The sequence below is a fragment of the Ctenocephalides felis genome, unplaced genomic scaffold (assembly GCF_003426905.1).
Source record: "Ctenocephalides felis isolate EL2017-DRISC unplaced genomic scaffold, ASM342690v1 CF-g0.4_SCAFFOLD_01886, whole genome shotgun sequence".
Taxonomy (NCBI): domain Eukaryota; kingdom Metazoa; phylum Arthropoda; class Insecta; order Siphonaptera; family Pulicidae; genus Ctenocephalides; species Ctenocephalides felis.
In genome coordinates, this window is record NW_020538040.1 from 18,321,795 (window position 1) to 18,346,247 (window position 24,453).

At 29.6% G+C, this 24,453-nt stretch overlaps 1 protein-coding gene across 2 annotated transcripts in view; it reads left to right on the forward strand.

Annotated features, from left to right (window-relative positions):
• LOC113377526 (nuclear pore complex protein Nup88-like) overlaps positions 1-24,336 on the forward strand; it is a 276,647-nt gene extending 252,311 nt beyond the window's left edge. For both annotated transcript variants that reach the window (XM_026617875.1, XM_026617877.1), the window contains 15 exons: positions 13,546-13,671; positions 13,787-13,893; positions 15,521-15,694; positions 16,638-16,740; positions 16,985-17,156; positions 18,781-18,923; positions 19,415-19,500; positions 19,885-20,069; positions 20,845-20,943; positions 21,066-21,173; positions 21,801-21,881; positions 22,155-22,300; positions 22,602-22,761; positions 23,249-23,337; positions 24,191-24,336. In XM_026617875.1, coding sequence (XP_026473660.1) covers positions 13,546-13,671; positions 13,787-13,893; positions 15,521-15,694; positions 16,638-16,740; positions 16,985-17,156; positions 18,781-18,923; positions 19,415-19,500; positions 19,885-20,069; positions 20,845-20,943; positions 21,066-21,173; positions 21,801-21,881; positions 22,155-22,300; positions 22,602-22,761; positions 23,249-23,337; positions 24,191-24,257 — 1,846 coding nt within the window. In that variant the 3' untranslated portion in view covers positions 24,258-24,336. The remainder of the gene's footprint in view (positions 1-13,545; positions 13,672-13,786; positions 13,894-15,520; positions 15,695-16,637; positions 16,741-16,984; positions 17,157-18,780; positions 18,924-19,414; positions 19,501-19,884; positions 20,070-20,844; positions 20,944-21,065; positions 21,174-21,800; positions 21,882-22,154; positions 22,301-22,601; positions 22,762-23,248; positions 23,338-24,190) is intronic.
• The last annotated feature ends 117 nt before the right edge of the window (positions 24,337-24,453 follow it).

A 24,453-nucleotide genomic window follows, 5' to 3' on the forward strand; every position in this document is an offset into this window, starting at 1 on the left:
CCTACCGCCGAGGCGAGTCCGGCTCGTTGCCGTTGCCACGCGAGATGTCTGCGAACAAAACGGCGGCGGACGAAATGGGGAGAGATTTGTGTTTAATGTCCTCTTCTGAATTAAAATATTAATTAGAATTTTTATGTGTACCTAGTAGCATTCGTAGTCGTATTTATTATGCCGGGGCATGATCGTACATATATAATGCGGGCTGTAGGTAGCCAGTAGCCACCATCTCTACCTCTGAAAGAGACCGTATCTGTCCTGCGGAGACCGCATCTCTGTTTCTATATATGCATCTGGAGGTGGAGTGTGCGTTTTACATGTATTAAACGTATCTTTTTCGCGTATCAGAACGAAAGGGGTATTTTTGGTGCATCACGTGGAATGAAAATTATCTGTGAACGCTGTAGATTTGTACTACTTGTAGGCCGATTATCTGTTGTATATAACCAAATAAATTCAGTTTAAAAACATGATCACTGACCGGTTGCAATTAGTTGGCCGTTTCGGTCTCACTCTTTGGAAAACCGGATTTTTATGCTGTTGATCAAAAATATGTTTTTTGAAATATACATGATGCACCATTTATATGTGGTCAATGGAAATGTTGAATAACTTGAACAATTTTCAATGAATTTTGATAAACTTTTTTTTATTATCAAATTTAAAGCCTTACCATTTTTTTTCAATAAACCACGTCGATCAAATGACCCTCTACATTGCGCAAACAAAATTTCCATTGTTTCAATTGAACACATATTGATGGCGCACCTTGTATATATACAGGGTGTCAAGGACCTTGACGTCAAGCCGAAATCTTAACTGTCCTAATTAGAAGAATAAGTGCAATCTAGAGCTTTGGTGAAATTATGACTAATTTTCGATTATTGTAGTCAATTTTTACTAATTTTGTTCATTTCAACTTTGGAACCATAATCGTGAGTAACATTTCTAGGACCCCAATCAAAAACAATAATGCCCCAAGTTTTAAAAAACTAAGATTTTTTGTTGAATTATAAAGTTAAAATTTTTAAAGTCGGTCTACTTTGGAAGGCTGTCTTGTAAAAAAGTACTAAAGTGTGTATATAAGAAGAATTTCAGTTAGGAACGATTTGCATACAGCTAGAAATTCGTGCAGATGTTAAATAAGCCATTAAAATTAAATTTGTCAGAAGCCCCCATAGAGCTGACCTCTGCAATTTTCTTTATTCAAGGCCTAAGCTACCAAATTCTGGCTTTCCCCAATTTTTGCGGAAACCATAAGAAATATGAAAAAAATATGTTACACATTTGTTTATTACAATACTCTCTACAAAATTGTTTTTTTTTTTTTTTTTGTTAAAATCGCCGTTTTTGAGATATTGGCATCGAAAAACTTGAAAAATTCATATTCTTCATGATATGCAGCCTTAATACTTCCTTGAATGTATAACGTAAATAAAAAAATAAGAATCCATTGGTTTAGATAGTACAAATTCAATGAGTATTTTGAAGTATCAAACTATAGTGTCAGCCCCAAATTACTTTCTTTCTTGAGCAACACATGCCAGTATTTTTTTAGTGTGGAGGATGAAATTATTGATTATTTTTTAAGGGAAATAATTAAGTATATATTAATGCGAGACGTGTTATGACCATCCAAAATTTGTCTATTTATATCATCATATTAAATAAATGTACTAGTGTTTGGTGGCAATATATGAGTTGGATGTTGATGATGAGCTGTCACTGCTTTATACATTATTGCATTATTATATGATGCACACAAGCCAAAAGACAAATAAGTTTGTACAATACATTTTGATTCAAAATGTCACTAAAAAAACAATAATATCAATTCAAAACAGCATAATGTACTAAAGAAATTTTTTACTAGAAGCATAATGTACTAAAGAAATTTTTCACATAGAACATTCATTAGAAAATGATATTTATCTAATCGCAATCAAATAAACCCTTACACCCACCATTGATTTTCCCAAAAGATTTGATTTTCCAGCAGAGGTAGCGTTGCTTAATGTTCATCCATGGTACTTTATTTGACTTACATCCCTCACTCATCACTTGCCGGACGCGGTTTTTGTGTTTTATCTTGAATATGCGGTTTTTCCTTCTGAACATCCACCTGCCTCATTCTTTGTTTCATATGTATACTCATATATGGTTATAGACAGCATGCTGGTATAACCGTTTGTAATCTACTTTTTGATAATTTTTAAATGAATATCACAGTAGAAGATAATAGATTAAGATCATGGACTTTATCTACCATGCATTCAAATGCAAGCGTACACATGGTGTTTGGATGCATTGTCCAAAGTATGTATTAAAACTACTCAAATCACTCATTTGAGGTCCTTGAAAGTGAAATTATGTTAGGGTCTATAAACATATGTTGGTGGTAACAAACTGTTAAAAATTTATGTTTTTGCAGTTAGATCAACCGTTTCACACATAAAACCTAACCTCCAATTGGCTCAGGCGCCAAAATTTTAACTTTGGTCAAGGCTTCACTTATGTTTTATCAAAGTGTCATTAGCAAGTTGCACTTATGATAAAATTATTATTTATTATTTATTATTTGACTTTTGTGATTTTTGGAGATTTTATGTGTGGAGCGCCAGATCGCACTGCAAATACATAGCTTTTTGATAGTTTGTGACTGCCAATTCATACGATTATAGGCCCTCAACATAAGATTTTTATGTCATTCGAAAATTGATTCCTAAGTGTAACCTTGCCGTAAGATATGTGACCACGAATAAGTCCTTTAGTTAGCTGATCAATTAAATTTCTTTCTTACATTAAATAATGTATTCATTAAATGTGACATTCTTTGTACAATTTGTAACTAATATATAAATTTGTTAGATGAATATATTTTAAGCCACGGGGTACTGAAAGGCTAGGCTGAAAATCTGAAGATATCTGAGCTTTGGTTTCAGAATCATTGCAGTTATCAATTATAATAATAAATAGCAGTTTGCTCGAAGGCAGGTCTATTGTGTGAGAGCACAACAAATCAATGATTCCCTTTTCCTACCTTATTTGTTATTCTTATTATCATTAATTACTTTTATATATTTTCCTTTCCAAACTTCTGCTTCGATGCTTCCTGGTCTCTCAGTTCTCTGTATTTTCTTTTCTCACGTCATCAATCATCTGCATTTTTCTTTATCTTAATCCTTTCAGGTCTTTCTATTTTATCTTAGACGACGTTATGTAGAAGGCACTCATTTTGCAGAAATGGCCCGATCCAATTTTCTTTTCTATTTTTCAAGATGGAGCTCAGTAGAGTTCTTTCATTGCCAACTGTTCTCAGGACTTCTTCAATTGCTTCCTTCTATCTGTCCACTTTACCTGCACCAATAGCCTCCAGCACCACATTACAAAACTCTCCAGATAGTTTTTGTCGGCCTTTCTTAGAATCCAGGTCTCTGATTTGTACAAAGCTATGCTCCAGACAAAGCACTTCATTTCATCGGATATGACAAATCCGACGTGTTAACAGATCTAGAACCAGTTTAGGGAAGTTAGATATGACATCCGACGTGTTAACTGATCTAGAACCAGTTTAGGGAAGTCGGATATGACATCCGACGTGTTAACTGATCTAGAATCAGTTTAGGGAAGTCGGATATGGCAAATCCACAGATAAAACTCCAAGATCGAATCCAAGAGAGGAATTATATTTTCTGATATAACTTGCTCCTGAGTTACCCAACTCTAGTAAATAGTATAGGTACTATGACATTTGTTACAGTCTATCTGTCCACTTTATCTGCACCATTCGCCTCCAGCGCCGCACTTCAAAACTCTCCAGATAGTTTCTGTCAGTCTTTCTTAGAATACTTAGAATGTCTCTTATCCGAACAGAGCTATGCTCCAGACAAAGCACTTCATTAGTCTCCAGCACCACATTTATCAGTTATATCCATATAGAAATGCACATGAACATACATTTCATATTTACTTATATCAAAATTCGCTAATTATCCACCGGACCTCTGACCATTACCGGGCATCAGTAGTCGTGGTGCTCTCCCATGTAAATGCATACGTTTACATTCGTTTAATATTTATATAGTACGTGGGGGCATTTTGTGTATTTATACGCCAGCGAAAGGATTTTGCAAGGACGGACCGGATATTTCATTAAGGGAATTAGATGTGTAATCGGATTTTATAAAAAGTCGCCAAACGCGAAATTTCAGATGACGTCCGTTGCGGACGGTTGCGGCCGCGTCCTTTCATCCGCACATGTGTGTTTGAATGAGGCTCCACCGGAGGTATAAGAATTCAATATTAACGAAGTTGCTTTAAGTTAAATAACGACACAGGGAAAAGGAATTTTTTTCGTATAACACTTATCATTTTTGGAATTTCTGATAAAAACTTCACTATTATTTTAAGTTGATTTACTTTACACACATTTTTCTCATCTAAATTAAAAAATGCATTTAATTATTTTATTGTTAATTTAATCTATTATGTTCATTTCTTTATATTTATATTTATTTATTTTTAACTTACCGTAGGGTAAGTTATAGTGATCGTCCAATAATCGAAAATGTAAATTTTTGCATATCTTTACGTTTTAGAGGTTTCTGAACATTTTGGTATACCTTAGAAAAAATTGATGTGTGTGTGGGTAAGTGTGCATACAATTCTTCGATTCAGAAAGAATTCGATTTCTATCGATAGGTAGATGAATTGTGTTTTGTAAAGACTATTCGTCTAAAGTTTGGTCCAACCGTTTTGGAAATACGGAGCAAAAAGAGCAAAAACAACCAGTTTTTAAGAGAACGATTAGAATGATTCGACTCGTGTTGATTGAGTGTAGAGTGAAATATTTGATAACATGTTTACGAAGGCAGATCCAGCAGGTTTCGGAGATACGAAGCTAAAAAGCAAAGATATGCAGTTTTTGAAAAAACGGTGCATCCAATTAGAGTGATTCAAAAAGCATATTATTTGTGTCGGCGGTGTTTGTTTAGTATGTTTTCGTTCTTGCAGATAAACATGAATAAAGGTCCTCGCCCAAATATAAGCACTTATGTTAGATTTATAAAGAACGACGATGAAATTTTCAGTAAAGTGGGGAGAGGCTTAAAGGTTTGCGGGTAAAAAGGTGCACCATCGATATCTAAAAAAATCAGTGAAGTTGAGAATTTTTAACATTAATATTTGAAAGTGGAGGAAAAAAGATGTATAGCCAGCCATTATCTTAATTCTTACGACATTGCTATCAGGTGAAAAATGGAAATGTTTGAAGAAAATCCATATCAAAAGGATTTTTTTTCGTAGTTTTTGTGGTTGTGAGAACTTTTGTTTAGTTTACGAAATCTTAATATAATTTTTAAGTATGAGTTATTTAATTGTTTTATAGGATGTATTGTTAATTTTAAGTTAGATTGAACAGTTTTGTTTATATAACCTCTATAAAAGATAACACCATAGAACTAGCTGAACCTTTGGCAAAGGTGTAAAAAATAAAAAATAGTAAATAAAAACGTAAATTAAGTTAAAAAACGCAATTTACAAAAAATAAATTAAATTAAAAGTTTTTCCACTTCTGCTGGTAAATATTCCTTTCGAAATACCAGATCAAGATTATTTACAGTGTTATCTCTGTAAAAAATGCATCCATGACATTTATTTTTTGCATTGGTCGCATAATGTACCTATTATTTTGTAAAATCCGTTTATAAAATTAACCCTCCGTCGGTCGGCGTGGTCTGGCCAGACTTTTTTCGACTTCAATTAAAAAAAAAAATACTTCTAGTAATCCTATCGATTTGAAATTTCTTGACTTTTCCTAAAATTTCATTAGCTGTCGATCAATGAAAAAATCAGAACGAAAAAATGTACAGAAGGATAATTATAAGGATATTAACTTTTTTATACTTCGAACGGTCGGAGAGGTCTGTCTAGCCACCCATACATTTTGTATAAAAGATACGCTTTTTGATATATGTAAACCAGTATTTTGCCTTTTTTCATAGTATTTTCTATTCAAACTGCGTTGTTTATATTCTTTGCTATGCGTTCTAACATGAATGTGAGTATTTTCATGACAAGAGTTCCTTGAAAACCTACCAAACTTATTGGTAATCGCAAACACTGAGAATCGGATGAGTAATGCACACATTCATATCAAAGGCGCCGAAAAAGAATAAATATTGTTTTTCATTGATTTAAAACAGAAAAATTAATAGAAAAGCAACGATTTTTTTTATATTTCTTGATTTTTTTATATAATCGTTAATACATAAGACACCAAAAACTCATTTATCCCATATAAATGCATGTAAAACGAATGGTGGTCCAGCCAGACCTTTCCGACCGTTCGAAGGTGAAAAAATATCCGACCGACGGAGGGTTAAAATAAGACGTTGGACCCTTTTGCTCTTTGGTCGTTTCAATTTACCCAGCTTATGGGGTAATGAGGACCAGGTTACATTTTTGAAATAGTATAAAAACACATTTCCACACAATGAATTAGCTGGAAGTTATACTGAACATAGTCAGATAGTCGTTCGTTTGATATGTGGTATTTGTTGTGTTGTAATTGGTTTGGTTTTTACAATATAAACTATAAACTATAATAGCTCAAAGTAAAATTATACCTTTGTGCACCGCCCTACCCTATTTATAATAATTATTTTAAAATATTTAAAACAATTGCAATCAATTGATCATTGATTAATTTTATTTTGCGAATGTTCTATTCTTTTTATTACTGTATGGGAAAATCCAGCAATTTGCCTTAAGGCACAATGCCATGAACCACTAGTTTCATAGTATAATTTAATTCTTCAATTCCAGTGCTGAAAAATATCAAAGCCCATAACTTAACTAAATGAGCCGTACGAAACGCAGTGCACAAAAATAATTTTTCCAAAAAATACTATTCGGGGCGACTCGAGTTACGCATGTTCCCCACCTCGTCCTGTTTATTTGTCACGGGCCATCATACGCGGAAGGGATCAGAAAACGAAAAATAAATTAATATAAAATAAAATAAAATAGAATAAAACAAATTCGTTGACATCAGCGCAACACACGGTGAAAAGTGCAGAAAAAGAAAGGAAAAAGCATACGAATTTATCGTGTGTCAACATACATTCGTGCGGACGGCGGACGCGGCGCGGTTCGATGTTTGCGCTTTGAAGAATTATTGGTCTAATGGAGAAAAACGACAAAGAAATAAATGCACGCCGACCGGTCCGGTGCAATATCGGGTCATTGCAGAAAGGAAACATTTTATTAAACAAAATCTGTAATAGGTAGGGCGAGGTACAAAGGTCCAATTTGACTCACAGTGATTATAGGGGAGGCTGGGTACGGTTGTGCCACATTTTTGATCAGCAAAAATTTTGTTAATTTCCTAGTTAACTAGGAAAAAAGTAAACTAGTGGCACATGGCATCGTGTCTTAAGGCAAATTGCTGGAACTTTTCGTACCAGAATTAAATATTCTAGAAAAAAAATCAATAATCAATAAATATTGATCAATAATTAATAACAATTGTTTTAAACATTCTTCTTTATCGTTCTTAAAATATACAGTGAGGATCTTATCTCTCAAAACACTTGAGAAAGTTTACATTAGCAAGAGGTGCCGAATAAATGCATCTTAGGATATATTTCTCACTATCAGAATAACGCATTTGAAACATATACATTTTGAAATTGAATTGTAAATTTCAAATTCTATATAAAACTTCGTATATTTTTGAAAATATTGAAAATTTTTTTTCTGATTTTTTTTTTAAATTTGCTTGAATCGTATAAGTGAACTTTAAAAATTAACATTTAACAATCTTGGTACGGATATAATTTTTTTTACTTCTGTGTCTTACTTATCAAAAATTTCATCAATTGTTTATTTCGTCAATACGAGTAAAATGTTTTCTGAATCATTCAAATCGGTTGATTCGTGCGCCCGAAATCGTGGACGAAAAATTGTATCCAAACACACATACATCGATTTTTTTGCCAAAATGTTCAGAAACCTTCAAATCGTGAAGATATGCGAAAAATTTCATTATGAACATTTTGTCTACGTGGAAATACTGATATACTGTCCTTAAATACGATTGATTAGTAAATAAAATCAAATCATACAAGAAAAGGGCGAGTGTCACAACCGTCCTGAAGGTGTGTGGACGGTGACAGACATAAACATACGTTAAAAAACATAATAGCTATAAAGACCAAAATGGTTTATAACCACTTTTGTTGTCGTTAATATCAATATGTAATACAACACAATATAATCATTTAAACACTCTTTATGAATATAACAATATATAACAAATCATAATTTTTTAAACAAAGTTAAGAAAATATATTTGTGAAATCTTTCGTTTTTCAGTGAGTTCTTGGCTAATGGACCGATTCGGCCGCATAACAGAAAAATGTTATGGCAAGGTCATGTCATGAAGAACTTTCCATATTAATATTGACAAAATTGCTTTTGTAATTTGTTGGTGTGCAGTCAGGCGAATTTATCAGGCTGTCTGATAAAAAACATTACTTAGAAGCCGCACAAATGTCAAAAAAACGATGTTAGATAACAGTGTGTTTCTGATGCAGCTCCATAACATACGAGTGACGTTGCAGTTTATGTGTAAAACTCCTCAATGCACAGCAAATACATGACATTTTGACAGTATTCAGTATGATTCATTAACATAATGTATGGAAGTCGGAGCGTAACATGGCCTTGCCATAACATTTTTCTGTTCTGCGGCAGAATCGGTCCCATTTCAAATGATAAGAGAGTACGTTGCAAACTATCTATAACTGCTAAAATGCAAACTTTAATCAATTTTTAAAATCAAACCTCTTTTCATAGGTCTCTAATATTTTACCACGGTCAGTATTGGCATAAAATCTACCATTATGCCAAATTTCATCAAAATCTCAGACGATAAGAGAGTACGTTGCAAACTATCTATAACTGCTAAAATGCAAACTTTAATCAATTTTTAAAATCAAACCTCTTTTCATAGGTCTCTAATATTTTACCACGGTCAGTATTGGCATAAAATCTACCATTATGCCAAATTTCATCAAAATCTCAGACGAACTACGCGGGGGTTCTCCTTGTTAGTTAAGTTAGATTTTTTTATCTGTTCAATCTTCACCCGAAAAGGATAAGAAATACACGTCACAACCGTATCCACAAAATTTGTCACAACCGTACCCAAAGCACACATTTAAAAACAAATCATTGTTATTACTGAGCTAAATTATCTATGCAAAAACTAATGGCTGGCAATTAACTTACAGCAAAATAACAAACAAAATGATCTATCTGTATACAATTAACAGTTATTATTAAAAGAATTCAAACATGAAAACTGACTTTTGACTTTTTAAAAACAATGCGGTTTACAGATCAAGTTAATGTAAGGTACTATCTCAGAGCAATAATGGAAACTTGTTCGAACAAACATACACTATCTTTCTTCTCTCTTTGGACTCTATCTCAAAATTAATTTAGTTAAGCTATTGACTGTCACTACCGTACCCTTGCACAACCGTACCCTGTTTCTCCTACTGCATCTGAAATCTAACCTCCAAAAAGATACAAATTTCAAATATCAATGCAACTTTCTGTTATCACATTAATAACACATACCTGAAGTCTGTTCAAAATTAATATTTTGACGTTTGTGCCTTTGGGGATTAGGTTTAGGTTAGATTATAGATCCGTAACATAACATTTCTATATTATCCGAAAATTGGTCTCTTATATGTTTACACTTATTTCCTCTTGGTTACACATCTTTAGTCTTCTACTTCAAAATAGTATTGTTGAAAAATTTTGTACTTTACTGTTTTTGAGATGGTGTTGGTGAATCTTCTTACTCATGGACCCTTAATTCCCTGTCTACTTTTTCTATAAAAATATACATTGAACATTTTCTCTCAATCTCTGTTTTAAGATATTTCCGATATTAAGGTATCTATATTAAGACATATGATTTAATTTTGGGAATCATTTGTATATTCTTAAGGAAATATGACTGGTTATTGAAAAAAAATGATACTCTTGGGGCAAGTTTTGTTGTCATCGCTGTCCAAATCCACCAATGACTGATCGAATCGAATTTCCGAATTCCGCAAAAATTTAAATGGAAATCCACATATCATTGTTATTTATTATGCTGTGGTCGATGTCATCCGGACTGTATGGAATAATATTGATTCATCGACTGTTAATGCCACCATCGTCAGTCTATATATCACCATTTTCGGTTTGAAGTATTTCATTCGATGAAATTTACACTGCGTTGTGATACTTTTTACTCGTTTTCTAACTTCTGTGTGTTTTAAACAGCGGGCTAGGGAATTAATCGCGTAATAAATTGATTTGAGATTTTTTATTAGATCAAAATAATGATTTTTTTACCAACAACTTGACAAAGATTTCAATGAATTTAAGCCTTTTCAGCCAACTTAAATTTTATATAAGCAACGTTGGGACTAAATTTTATATAAGCAATAGATTATTGGAACTAATAATATATATAATTTGCCCCGATGTCAAGCAGTGGTGACATCAGTTTTTACTTAGAAATATGTTACAAATATGTTTCCAAGTGAATATAGCTCTTACCGCGAATATAGCCTTATCACAATGATGCAGCAATGCATTCAATCAAAAATGATCAGTATTCAAATAATTAGATTCATCACATAGAGATAGGAAAACTGTTTGGGTTGCCATCTATTAAATAGGGTAGAGCGGGGCTTAAAGGTACGCGGGTAAAAAGGTTCATCACCAACATCTCAGAAACGAGGTAAGTTAGGTATTTTTTAACAATATTTGAAAGTAGAGGGGAAAAGATGTGTAACCAGCCATCGATTTAAATCGAGCAAAGTCGCTATCAGGAGGTAAACGTTTGTTTGAAAATCTATAACAAAAGTACTTTTGTTAATGTTTGATTTACAAAACTTTAATTATAATTTTTAGGTATACATACGTTATTCCCTTGTTTCATAAGATTTATTGTTAATTTTAAGTAAGCTTTAACAGATGTTTTCATATGATCTCTGTAAAGCGTACATAGGGGGATGGGGTAAGTTAAAACACGGAATTTTATAAGAAATAAATTAGATTAATAGTTATGCCAACTCTGTTGATGAATATATCTGACGAAATTCCAGATCAAGGTTATAAAAATTATATTTTGCATTGGTTGAATATTGTAGCTATTATTTTCTAATTTCCTTTAAAATTAAAAATGACATTGGATCTATTTGCTCCTTGGCCGTCTCAATTTACCCCGCCAGTGGGGTAAAGAAGACCAGGTTACAAATTCTTGAAAAACCGAAAAAAAACACATTTCTACAATGATGAATAAGCTGGAATTTTTACTGAACATAGTCAGATAGTTGTTTGTTTGATAAGTGTTATTTGTTATGATATAATTGTCTTTGTTTTCACAGTATAATTGCTCACAATCGCCCTATATCCTATCAAAAATTATGAATTAGTTGAATTGTAAGTAAAATATTATATATTGTTGATGCTTATTTAAAAAATGTGTAATTAAAAAAAAATTAAATTTCTATGACCCCAGCTCCCCATTTCTGATGGGTCCTCCGCTTCGCAGTGCGGTGCCACTGTTTGTTTAATTTATTGCCCCCTTTATCGAAAAGATTTATCGTTTTTAAATGTGCCGACTTTAATGGATCTGCAATTAAATGCGTTTTTCCAACGCGTGTCACGACGGAAAACAGACCAACTCGAATGATTTTTTGGCGTTTTTTTATTATTTTTATTATATGTATATTTTTGCTTTCGTTTGTTATTTAGTTTAAAAGTTTTTTTGGGATGACATTCGCGCACGGCGGCACGGTGGAGATATTGGCGATATGTGTTTTTTGTGTATTTACGTGATGTGTAGTGAATGGATCGTGATTTACGGTTAAATGGGTTCTGTAAAAAATATTATTAACGTGCGTGTGATATTTTGCTATTTGTGTGTTAAATTTAAAATATTGATCTAAAATATATGTATTTTTACATTTCTGTATGATAGTATGCAAATATTTTTACAAGCAATAAGGGTGTACATAAATTTAACTTTCTGAAAATTTTATGCAAGCTTGAATGTTTAAATAACAAAATTTTTATTCTATCAGTACCTTATGCTCAATGATCATAAGTCTGCATCTCAGATAATTCAAAATTTTCGCTTAATTTCCTTTCCTCAAATTACTATTTAAAATTTTATTATTTAATTATTATTTAAAAATTACTTGCAAGAACTTTGAACTTTTTATATCCTTGTTCGAAAACTTGATTATTTATTTTGAAGCTATTCTTATTCTTATATATTTACACATTGAGAAAAATAAATATTATTAAATAAGTAAAATAAATATTATTAATAAAAAAAATCATATTTTTGTGAAAAAAATTCCAATATTGTTCTAATATTGCTTTAATAAAGTTTTAAAATTATTATATTAGTGACTTTTACAAGCAAGAAGGTTATAAATAATTCTAGTTTTCTGGAAATTGTATGCGAGCCAATATTTTAATATAATATAATAATAATAATAATGAAATTTATGACAATGAATGCAACTGATATTTTTAATGCCCTCAAGCCTGCATCTCAAAAAATTTGAATTATTAACTTTCTGTATTTTGTATCACAAAGATTTTGTTTTCAATTATTTAAAAAAAAAATTACTAACTTCAATGTTTTTTAAATCAACGGTGGAGTACTTGTTACTTCGAAATTATTCTTATTCTATAATATACGTATTAAATAAAATATATATGTTAAATATTACTAATACAAAATTTATTTATATTTCTGCATCAATTTTTATTTTTTATTTTTTTATAATGCGTATATGAAAAGCTACATAGCCCTAAATTTTTACCCTCTTACCAGAAACTTTTATTTCGTAAAAATTATTTTTGTAATTACATATTTTTTATCTGGTGTTTTTTGAGCAGATATGAAAAAACACTTGAATATTATATTAAAAACTATTTAATTTTATCAAGAGTTGTCTGCTATCTCTGCAGAAAGCTCTGCATATCTCTAAAGTTACATACTGATATCAAAATCAGTAATTTTTATTTAGTGTTGAATATTTTGTTTTATTCTTTTTATTTAATATTATGTATTATATTATAAGATGTTTATGAACTCTAAAATATCTTTTTATTATTTTGTTTATCTTTAGCATATAATGTGCACATTATAAAATGTAAATCCATTGTACTAATGCCAAGGGCGTTAAATAAATAAATAAATAAATAAGTAAGTAAATAAATAAATACTTGCATTAAATCTAAGTGATAAAAATTGGTCTCTTGGTGGTAAAGCAATATAGGGATGCCTAAATTTATATTCAATGTATGAATTGATTTGTCTGTATGCTATACATTGAAGTACCATAGAATGCTTCAAATGTATAAGATGTAATAATGTAAGGATTTAAGGATTTTAGGAGAAAAGTTGATATTATCTCTTCTATTATATAAAATCTTTGTTTTTATTATTTTCAGAACTCTGCCAGTTGACGAACGATATTTCTCCAGCGGTCCCTTGGCGGCTCTTGTTCAAGCCCGATGGCATCCTGGATCAATTACCGATTCTCATCTGCTCATATTAACAGCCGAGAACACAATGAGGTTACATATAAAGATTGATTAATAATAACTTATTAAATAGATATAGATAATTATTATTAATGATGATTATATTAATTAATCGATGAGCATTAATTAATGTTTTTTAATGTCGCAGGTGGTACAATATTGATTCATCGGGAGTGAATTTGCTGCAGGTTTGGCAAATTGGACCTGTACCTACTGCCATGCCACCTACGTCGTCAAAATTGCCATATCTTGCAGGTTTGAAGATAAATTTTATTTTTATGAAATATATTAGACTTACTTACATTTTTATATTGAATTTATGTTAATTTTTATTTATTATACACAGACTAGTAGATCCCGAAGAACATTAAATCCATAATATAATTCTAAGTAATACTACATTAAATATTATACAAAGAACGGCTAAAATGAATATACAAATTAACGTGCATATGTAGTAATTACTGCCATTATTTGTATTAATTGAGTTGAAGTTAAAAGTAATATAGCTGAAATTAAAAGAGCATTAAGTTAGAAAAATACTAAGTTGGCAACAAAGTAAGTGCGGGTTTTTGTTAGAAAATCGAGGACTTTTTTGTGAAACCAAATAACTTTTGTGCAATGCATGGTTTTTGTCACCTTATACTTCTGGTTGTTACTGGCAAAATCTGAATCAGGTACAATGTGACGCGATCATAATTATGGAATTGTTCACCATTCATAGAGTTTTGTAAAGATCGAAACAAAAAGTAATCAAACGGTGCAAAGTCAAGACTATATGGTGCAAAACATCCCAACCAAGCACAAAATTTTCCCAAAAATATGTGATAATTGAAAAAATCACCGCTTGGATTTGTCTTTTTTTTTATTTTTTTGCGTTGTTTTTTTTTTTTTTTGTTAGTCAAGTTATTCAATGCAGACATCAGAATTGATCTTTTGGTTAAGTGGCAAGAGTGAAGAAGACGAATCAACTTCACCTGGACAGTCAGAGCGTTTTTCATCTTTTATCGATAAATCACAATTACGAATTTTGGCAAACTTATTTTGATACTGCCATTTTTAGGGCTTCGTTACCATAAACAGCTTATACATTTTTGTGAGCTTAAGATACTTTTTTACCTTGAAATTAAAAAACAAAATATGACGAAAAATTTCGATTTGATGTTCTATCTTTCAACGGACATCAAACGAAATGTACACAATCGATCAAAATACTCATTTTTACACATTGTCAGCTGATTTTCCAATAACAAAAGATATATTACATTTGTACTACGTCAGCAAACCTAAAAGCTCAATTAATACCATCTACGAGTAAAATCCGCACTTACTTAGTTGCCAACCTTATGTTTGTTAGGTGTATTTTATTGATAGTATGTATGATGAGATTTAGAATGCTGGCTTGTATTTAAATTTTAAACATTTTTTTAATTTCTAAATTCAATTTTAAACATTTTTTTAATTTAACATTCTGTCATGTAACTATTTAGAGCCCATAGTGGTATATAGTTTAGAACGTGGGCTAGCGCAAACTATCCCCAGGTTCGATTCCAACTTCGGCCAGCTCGATATCAAGCAATATATCAAAATTTTATTTGAGTTTACGGATCTCAAATATAATCTCAACATATATACGCCAACATTATTATAGGTATACATATCTAATATATATATAATCTACACATAAAAATGTAGTGTCGACCACTGGGTTGCCCTCTCGAGTAAAATAGTAGATTAGGATGTACGATAGCAAATACAGCTCATAGAATACGTAGTTCTGATTATTGTTAAAAAATGTGTTTATTTAATTTTCATTTACCAAATAGTTTAATTTTCCATGATCAGTTGTAGTATGACACTTTTATTGATATTTATTTTGCAGGTTTGGGGGACACTGCTGTGGATTTTGACTTTCTTCCCCCAGAATGCAAAACTGAAAACAAACCTGTAAATAATAAATCTACAAGTTTTACAAATTACTCTCCAATAGCAAAACATAGTTGTATGAACGTATTTGCAGATTCTACATTGGGTAATGTTTTGGCATATAGTCCAGGTATGTAGATTTAATTTAAATCGAATAATGATTATATATATATATATATATATATATATATATATATATATATATATATTAATCCCTTAATCAATAATCATTGGCGTGGATCTATAAAAATTGCATCTAAAATTGTCTGAAATAATTGTTATAATTGAAGTTTTTTCTTTAGTAAATTTGATAATACTTATTGATATTTTTAAACAAATTTAGTATTATATATTTAGATCATTTACGTCATTTTTTATTCCACTAAATATTTTTTGAAATTTTACTTAAAATTGCAATTTACTAAAAATTGCAATATTGCCTACATATTATTAGTAGTGGATGAGAATAAAATAAAAATTAAAAAATAATAAGATTAAATGAATGGAATATTTTTTGTAATATTTTAATTAAATTTTAAGAAGATAATGAATTTTGTTCTGCCAGCTTCTTTTCACCGCTTTTCAAACTAGAATATTTTTGGGAATTTGTTATTTTTTGATATATATAATGGTAATATTGAATAAATGGTGTCTTCGTGGATAAACTAAACCACGTGGAAATTTATCAATGAATACGTCACATTTAACATATACTTACTCAAAATCTAATATTTAACTTTCGTACGAGTGTATTCCTGCAGAAGTGACACTGCTGTACGAGCCAGCAAGTCGCTAAATTTTCCAATCATTATCGATAAAAATATATTAAAAAATAAAGATCTTAAATGACACCTTTATAGAACTAAATATTACACTAACAAATTAGAATTCAAGAGTGATAATTATTGAACCAAAGTAGACACGCTCGATGTCGTCTATAGGCTATCTAATATTTATTATTATAATTCATTATATTTTGTGTAAATGATTTTTGATAATTTGGAAATTTGTACTTATCATTAAAAAAACTAATATATAAACAAAAATATTTTAATTACTTATATTGTTTTCAGATAACACTCGAGCCGTAGATCGAAAATTGATTTACTGGCCCATAGCTGTATTAAATGGTTGTGGAGACGTCTATATGGTCGCTGGTAGATTTGACACACACAAGTTAGCATTAATTTTATTTGTTGATATTATTGTGCATTATTGTAATTTTCTATTTATGTAATATTGTATTTGATGTGAACCTAACTTGCTCCTCTATCGGAATTTTTAAATAAAATTTACAATTAGTTGTAGAAGTTTACCAGAAGCAGTATCTAGCAGATACTTGCTAAAATACTGACACATGCTTTTATCTATTATATTAGTGAATATTTTTATGACTAAAATGATTTTTTTTTTATTTTAGGCCAGAAATATCAAAACCCTTTTCCATGATGCCGGATACATCAGATAATTATGGATTGGACTGTTGTGCTATCCTGGTTTTAGATTGTGTGCCACCAATATTGGTAATTGCGGGAAGTAAAGGTGTTTTGCATCATTGTGTTCTTATGTCGATCCAATCAGATGATAGCAAGGTAAAGTCAAATTTTTTATCTTTATTTTTAACTTCCCGTAGAATAAGTCAAAGTAATTGCAAAATAATCGAAAATGAAAATTTTTGCATTTTTTGATTCAGCTTTCTGAACATTTTGGCATACTTTAGAAAAAAATGATGTATGTATGTATGTATGTGTGATTTTTGTTAAATTTGAAAAAATATTCAAAAGATTTTATTTGGAAATCGTGCTGATTATGATTAGTAAATTATAACGAATAATTTTGGACGGTTTTTTATTGAATCTATTCATAGAGTTTATGATCCAAAATTTAGATTCCAACTAATCATTTATTTATTAGTTTATTTTTTAATAAACCGTTGCAAATTCTATTCTAAAAAATTGATTAAGTCGATTATTGGAACATACTTTAAACAAAATGCCATTTACACCTATTTAAATTACGTATTTAAATTTTTGTTAATTTTGGATTTTTTAGTCTTAGTAATGGCATCTATGTACATTCAGTATATACTATTGATGGCTTGGGTTCGAATAGTGAGTGGAGTCACTTCTCTGCTTAAATATTTTATATTTGTACCTTTTCTATAAAAAATATTTAATATACATATCTGTATTAATTTTATAATAAATGTGTATAAATACTAGCTGACCAGACAAATGTTGTTCAGCAATAAAAATTATTTCTAGAAAATGTTAAGGATAAAAAACTAACTAATTGTGAATGAGGAAGTATGTGGTGTATAAATGAATGTGATAATTATACAGATGGTTTACCCACTGTAAAGCATGCCACATTTAGATGTTCCATTCATTGCTAGTGCCAGCCTAATCTGAAACTGATTTCATTTCAATTGAATTGGTTCATTTGGATATTCGAGGTTTTGATATAGTATTACTGCGCTTTATTAATTCATTAATTTTTAAATTACGAAGCAAAATCTGAACATTCATTTTTGAATTATGTAGCAACATACTTCGCGAATCCAGTGGGATTTCAAAAACTCTGGTGAAAAAAATTATAGTTTTGCCATAGATATATTTAGTTTCTACTTTCTAAAAACTATTGTATGTTTTGATTTTAATATTCAATTTTTAATAAATATGTTCTTTCTAATATGGAAAAAAATTATTTGGTCACTTTTACTAATTACGAAATCGGAATCCGAAGTAGGAGGATGAAAATTTTGGGTTACATGCTTTTTTTGATTACTGAACTTGGAACTTGGTTATAAAAATTCACAACAAGAGATCAATCGCTTCGGAAGAAATAAAATATTATGAATAATACAGTCGTGTAGTTGGTCATATAATGACTAAATACGATCTAAGAATCAATCTAGATTTAGTATTCCTTTGAATATTGTCATTCAACAATATTTGAAAATGCGTTATTAATAATACATATTATAGACACAATTAAATTCATATTCATTCAATTTGTTCATATTCATGAATTTGTTTTCTTACTTTAGCTATAATAATACTTAACGGATTTAAATACAAATATTATCATCTTTTATAACAAAAGGGTTACTTATAATTATAATTATAGTTATAACTTAAATTGTCTTCAATGTTTTATACTACATATATTATTTTTCTTGCTTTTATAATTCATGTTTTTTATTATATTTTGTAGTCATTTGTTCAGGCCGATCATAAGCTTTTTGTTTTGGAAAGCGTGGAACTTCAATTAGGTTTGAACTTAAAATCAGCAGTTTCCAAAGGGCCATTGGATTATTGTCCTCTAAGACTGCATAAGGATACTATTAGTAATGCGAGGTCAGTAAATCATATCATTATTTTCTTTTTTTTAATTTGTTTTTTTATTGAAAGTACATCTACAGAGTATTTTTCTTTTATTTGTTATGGGATTTGAAGTGCATACACTCTGTTACTTCATGTTTATCAATTGCTGTAACAAAACATTCCGATGCAAATTAAAAAAATTATTCAATATGGAATTGTTAAAGTAAGCTGAAAATGGCAAAGTAAATATAAAATTTAATAAAAATTTTAAAAAGTTATTTAATAAATTATTTAATAAAATTTTAATTTATAAAGTAAAATTAGGTTTTACTTGTGTGCATTTGCTTTTAAATATTTTGGCTTTTTTTAAAAATAAATTTGTATATGTTGTGTATCCAAGTAAAATTATAAAAAACACATAAAAATTACCATTTATTTTTGTTAAAACGGTTAGATTTATATTATTAGTTATATTCAGAAATTCATTTATTACTTATTATAACTTATTGCAATTATTGTTTTAGGTACTTAGTCTATCACAGTTCTGGAGTACATTCAGTTCTTGTTCCTGCTGTTCACCAGCTAGACCAATTTCTAGAACTTGATGATGGTAATTATTTAGATGAATTAATTAAGTGGCATTTTGTGAACTTCACAAGTTGCATGAACTTCCTGGTTTATTGAAATAATCACTTAATCAATAAGAAAACAATATTAAATTTATGAGTGATTTATAAGTATACCTAGTTGCCTAATACATACGCAGAGTATTTTCTAAAAGCATGTCATGTGAAAACATAAAATTAGCAAATCGGATTTTCTAGCGAAAACATAATTTTTTCTTCGGGAAGTTAATTATGTTAAATACTATTTTTAGTGTTGTATTCATAAAATTATCTAAAAAATATTTTTGTAATTGTTGGTGTGATAACAAATTGTGTTTATTTATTATATTTGTTAATTATTTTAAAACTAATTTTTGTTTTCACTCTAGATGCTGACCTAGAACTAAATGCTCCAGATTTCAGCATTAGGTGCAGTGCCGAATACTTATTGTGCACAAATTTATCAAGGAAATCTAAGGCAACTCCAGAAAATCTTACCCAGCAAACTGGAGTTGTGGGACTTACAATATTTGGCTGCCCTCCTACTTTGATAACATTGTTAGGAAATGGTCAAGTAAGTTCTATAGAAATAATTGTAATGATAATATCAGGTTGGTTACTAAGTAAGTGCGGATTATTTTTAGAATATCAAACATATGTTTTTCAAGTAGTATTCTTTTCACTTTCATAGAACTTTCAGTTTTTATTAGCAAAAAACTGAATCAGGTGCAATTTGACACCATCATAGTTATTGAATTGTTTACCATGTGAAAGATCAAAACAGAAAGTAATCTGATGGTGCGAGGTCAGATCTATCTGGTAATAAAATAAAATAAAAAATATCCTTGTGGTAAAATATCTCAACCAAGCTCCAATAATAATAAATAAAAATAATAAATTTAAACACATACTTATAAAAATATGAGTTATGAGTAGATACTATAATTTTTAAAATTACTTAATCTGCAACTCATTTCATATAAATTTTAGTTTCATCACACCTAAGTGTAGCTCTTCTTTCTTTCAATTTGATTTTTTACTTGATAATATAATTTACAAATATGTTTCCACTTTGATAAGAAAATATAAAGACTTCTTTTTATATTTTATTGTTTGACTTTGTATACACGTACATTAGTCATATACATTTCATAAGATAACTTAACAATTTAATTTTATTAAATTGTATATAATTATATAGCGCATATATTTTTTTTTTATCAACAATGTAATAAAATTAGTTGAGAGGGACAATTTTTGCCTCACTATCTTTCTCCATAGTTCTTGTTAAATATTATCATTTCAACATAAAATTCTATGTATACCTAAAATCATCATTTGTTTGTCAGGTTATTAGTTTACCCCTCACATGCTTGCCATTGGCTTTACCACAGAAGGAAAACATTCCAGATAGCGTAGTGAAAAATATTGCTTCACCTACGAAGAAGGTATGACTATAATCATAGTATGAATGTATTATGATTATAAACTATGTAAACTGTATCAAATATTTTTATAAATATAATAATGAATTAATTATTAATTGTATATATTTCTCTGCGTTTCTCAGCTATTAAAAGAACCATTCGATCAACATATTAGTTCCATATTGAAACAAAAATTCACACAGCCTATCTTGAAGTTGGGAGACGATATGAGTGCTTCTCAGACCTACGACGTAAGAAATATTTATTAAAATATGTGCATGCTCTAGTTTTCAACTTTCTGTAGGGTATGTTACAGTTACTGAAAACATGAAAATTTTTGCATATCTTAACGTTTCAAGGTTTTCTAAACATTTGACCATAAATTAAAAAAAATTATGTATGCATGCGTATTTTTTTTCATATACAGTGGTACCTCGACATAGTTTTTTTTAAATACAAGCCGCTAAAAGAGCGATTCGTTGCATCGACATACGAGTAGAATTCGAGATACGAGCTTTGAGCGAGTAAGAGTTTTGTCGAAAAATGTTAATAGCAAAATGAAAACATGATAAACTTTGTCAGTAGTATCAAGTATTTTATCAAGGTATTTAGGTGTGCAGGTAGATTGCTATACAAGTAGACAGGTAGACAAGTAGACATGTAAATGAGTGAATAGGCAGGCAGGTGCTGAGGTAAACGGGTAGACACTTAGACTCGTAAACAATTAGACTGTTAGATATGTAGATGATGTACAAATCAAATTATTATTCATTAAATGGATTATTAACACATATTGAGAAGTGCATGCTTACCTTAAATCAAAAAGCTACTAACACCTAGTTCTATTTATATTTATCCATAATTTTTCTATAAAATAGGTTGTAACAAAAGCATTGAAAGTTCTTCGTGACGAGTATTTCACAAAGCTTATTGAGGCTCGACAAGAGATTGAAAAGAGGGTAAGTTATAGTTTTATTATAATAGCTTAGTTTAATTTTTTGAAGCTATAACTTTATATAATAAAGTATCTGAAAGACTTTTACAAAATAATACATTGTACAAATAAAAAAAATGTTTTTTTTATTTTGAAACTTAATGCTTTATAAAACCTGGTCAAGAAATATTAATGATTTGAAATAAAATTACTTGAATGCATGCTTCTAAATAAAATTGTTTTTTTAATTAATTCACATTTACATAAAACAAGTTCATGTAATAAACTGTGTTTATAGATTCACACACTGCAGATGCTAAAAAAGCAGCAGTTGAAGGATATAAAAAAGTTGGTAGATGAAAAAGTTGATATTCAAAATAGAGCTGAAAAATTGGCTGACAAGTATGAAGAAGTACACGAGAAACAGGAAAGCTTAACGAAACGGTATATTATTTATTAAATATTTCCTTTCTAGAATTTCAAGTATAGAATACACTCTCACACACACACATATCAACTTATTTATAATTATAAAAATCCTAAGTTTTTTCTGTAATTTTATGGTAATGATTTTCTGATTTATCAATCTATTAATATATTCTATAGTTTTTTTTTTGCTGATTAGTATGTTATATTTTTATTCAATCTATATACTGTAGTTATAGCTGTTTTATTTGTATTGTTGAAAGACTTTGTTAGTAGCAGAATCTTTATAATGAGTACAAACTTTTTTTTTTCTTTTTAGTGCTGAAATGATTTTACGATCATCAAGCCGACTTGTGCCAAAGGTTACTCAAGCAGAACGAGAATTTTTCGATAAAGTGAAGCAATTAGGGACCAAAGTTAATTATTTTAAAGCACAGATACTCTCGGCCAGGCAAAATATTGAGAAACAAAAATTGATGGTAATTTTTATTTAATATAAGATATATTTAAATGATAATTTGATGGTTTGGCTTATTTTGATTTATATTTTATGAAATTGAACTATCATGTTTAAAAATATGAGAAATAATTTGTGTAAATCGACTCAAATTATTTGATACCTGATTTGTATGCTCTTGTTATTAATACTTTACAATCTTTTTTAACCCTTTCGCAACGAGTGTGTTTTATACAGAAGTGACGCTGCTATACGAGCCACCAAGCCGCGCAAATATTTGTTAAACTAATTATTTTAAGATTTTTTTAGTTATTATGGACGAGAATGTATTCAAAAAATATAAATCACCTATCTAAAGAACTAAAAACCACACAAACAAATCAGAATTCTCAATTATTCAACCCTGAGTGATAAATCTTGAAACAAAAGTCGTAACAAACTTAGTAGCGAAGGGGTTAAAATAGTGAATCACTTCAAATCTTTATATTTTAACAAACACTTTATCACAGATAAATCAGTATGAGAGTAAAGATCAGAAGAAAGATCTATACCTGAACGACAACCGACTTGAAGCTATTAAACTTAATCTACAAGAAAGGTATGTTTTATATATGGGTATTAAATTAAAAACTGATTGCAATGATATTCTACCATAATGATTGATCTATTGAATATATTGTTTTGAATTTTAGAATTTTAATAGGATAGGGCAGGGCACAATGGTCTAGTTTGAGTTTTAGTAATTATACTATTAAAACCAAACCAACAACAGAACAACATATAACACATTAAATAAACAACTATCGAACTATGCTCAGTAAAATTTCTAATCATTGTGGAATTGTGTTTTTTTCTTGTTATTTTTGTCAAATTTTTCATCTGGTCCTCTCTACTGCATATGCGGACAGCCAGGGGGCAATAGACCACTATTTAATTTTTATTCTTAAAGAGGTTTTTCAAAATAATAACTACATTATTTAATCAATTTAAGCTTAATGGCCAGGAGTGAATAATGAACATAAAATCTTTATCAACTTCTACTACTGTCATGAATCTCGCTTTGGCATGTACTCATATTTAAGCACACGAATATAACTTTTATAAATGTGGGTTTAAAGAATGGGCCACGTGTCTTGAATTAAAATGTGAAATTATTAAAAAATATGAGGATGACAAGAATGTACCACCATAGATGTACTGTGTTTAAACAGAAAAGGAGTTGATAAAGGGTATAACTCCAGCTTAGGGTGAGGTACCACTGTACTTAATTTGTTTTTGAGATAATGGTGGTAATCTGTTTCCCTCGCAGACCTGTTTAAGCCACGTTCTGCTCTATTATTAACAAAGTATTATATCGCTTTATTATACAAAATGATAAGTTAATCAATTCTGGCATTAGTTTTTTGACTATATTAGTATTTTGTTTTCTAATAGTTCAAATAAATTTTCAGGACTGCGCAGATCACTCAACTTATGCAAGATATCAAATTGATTAAAAATCATTTAAATTTAGTGTAGTTAAAATACTATCTCTATTTAGATTTAAGTGATGTACAATTAATTTTAATTATTTTCTTATAAGTAATCATTAGTTTTTAATTGTGAAAACATCCTTCAGATAATTTTAATTGATCTATTGCATTGTTCTCGCTTGTTTTATTTAAAACTAGTTTTTAATTAATATAATTGCTTTGTACAAACACCAAATGCAAAT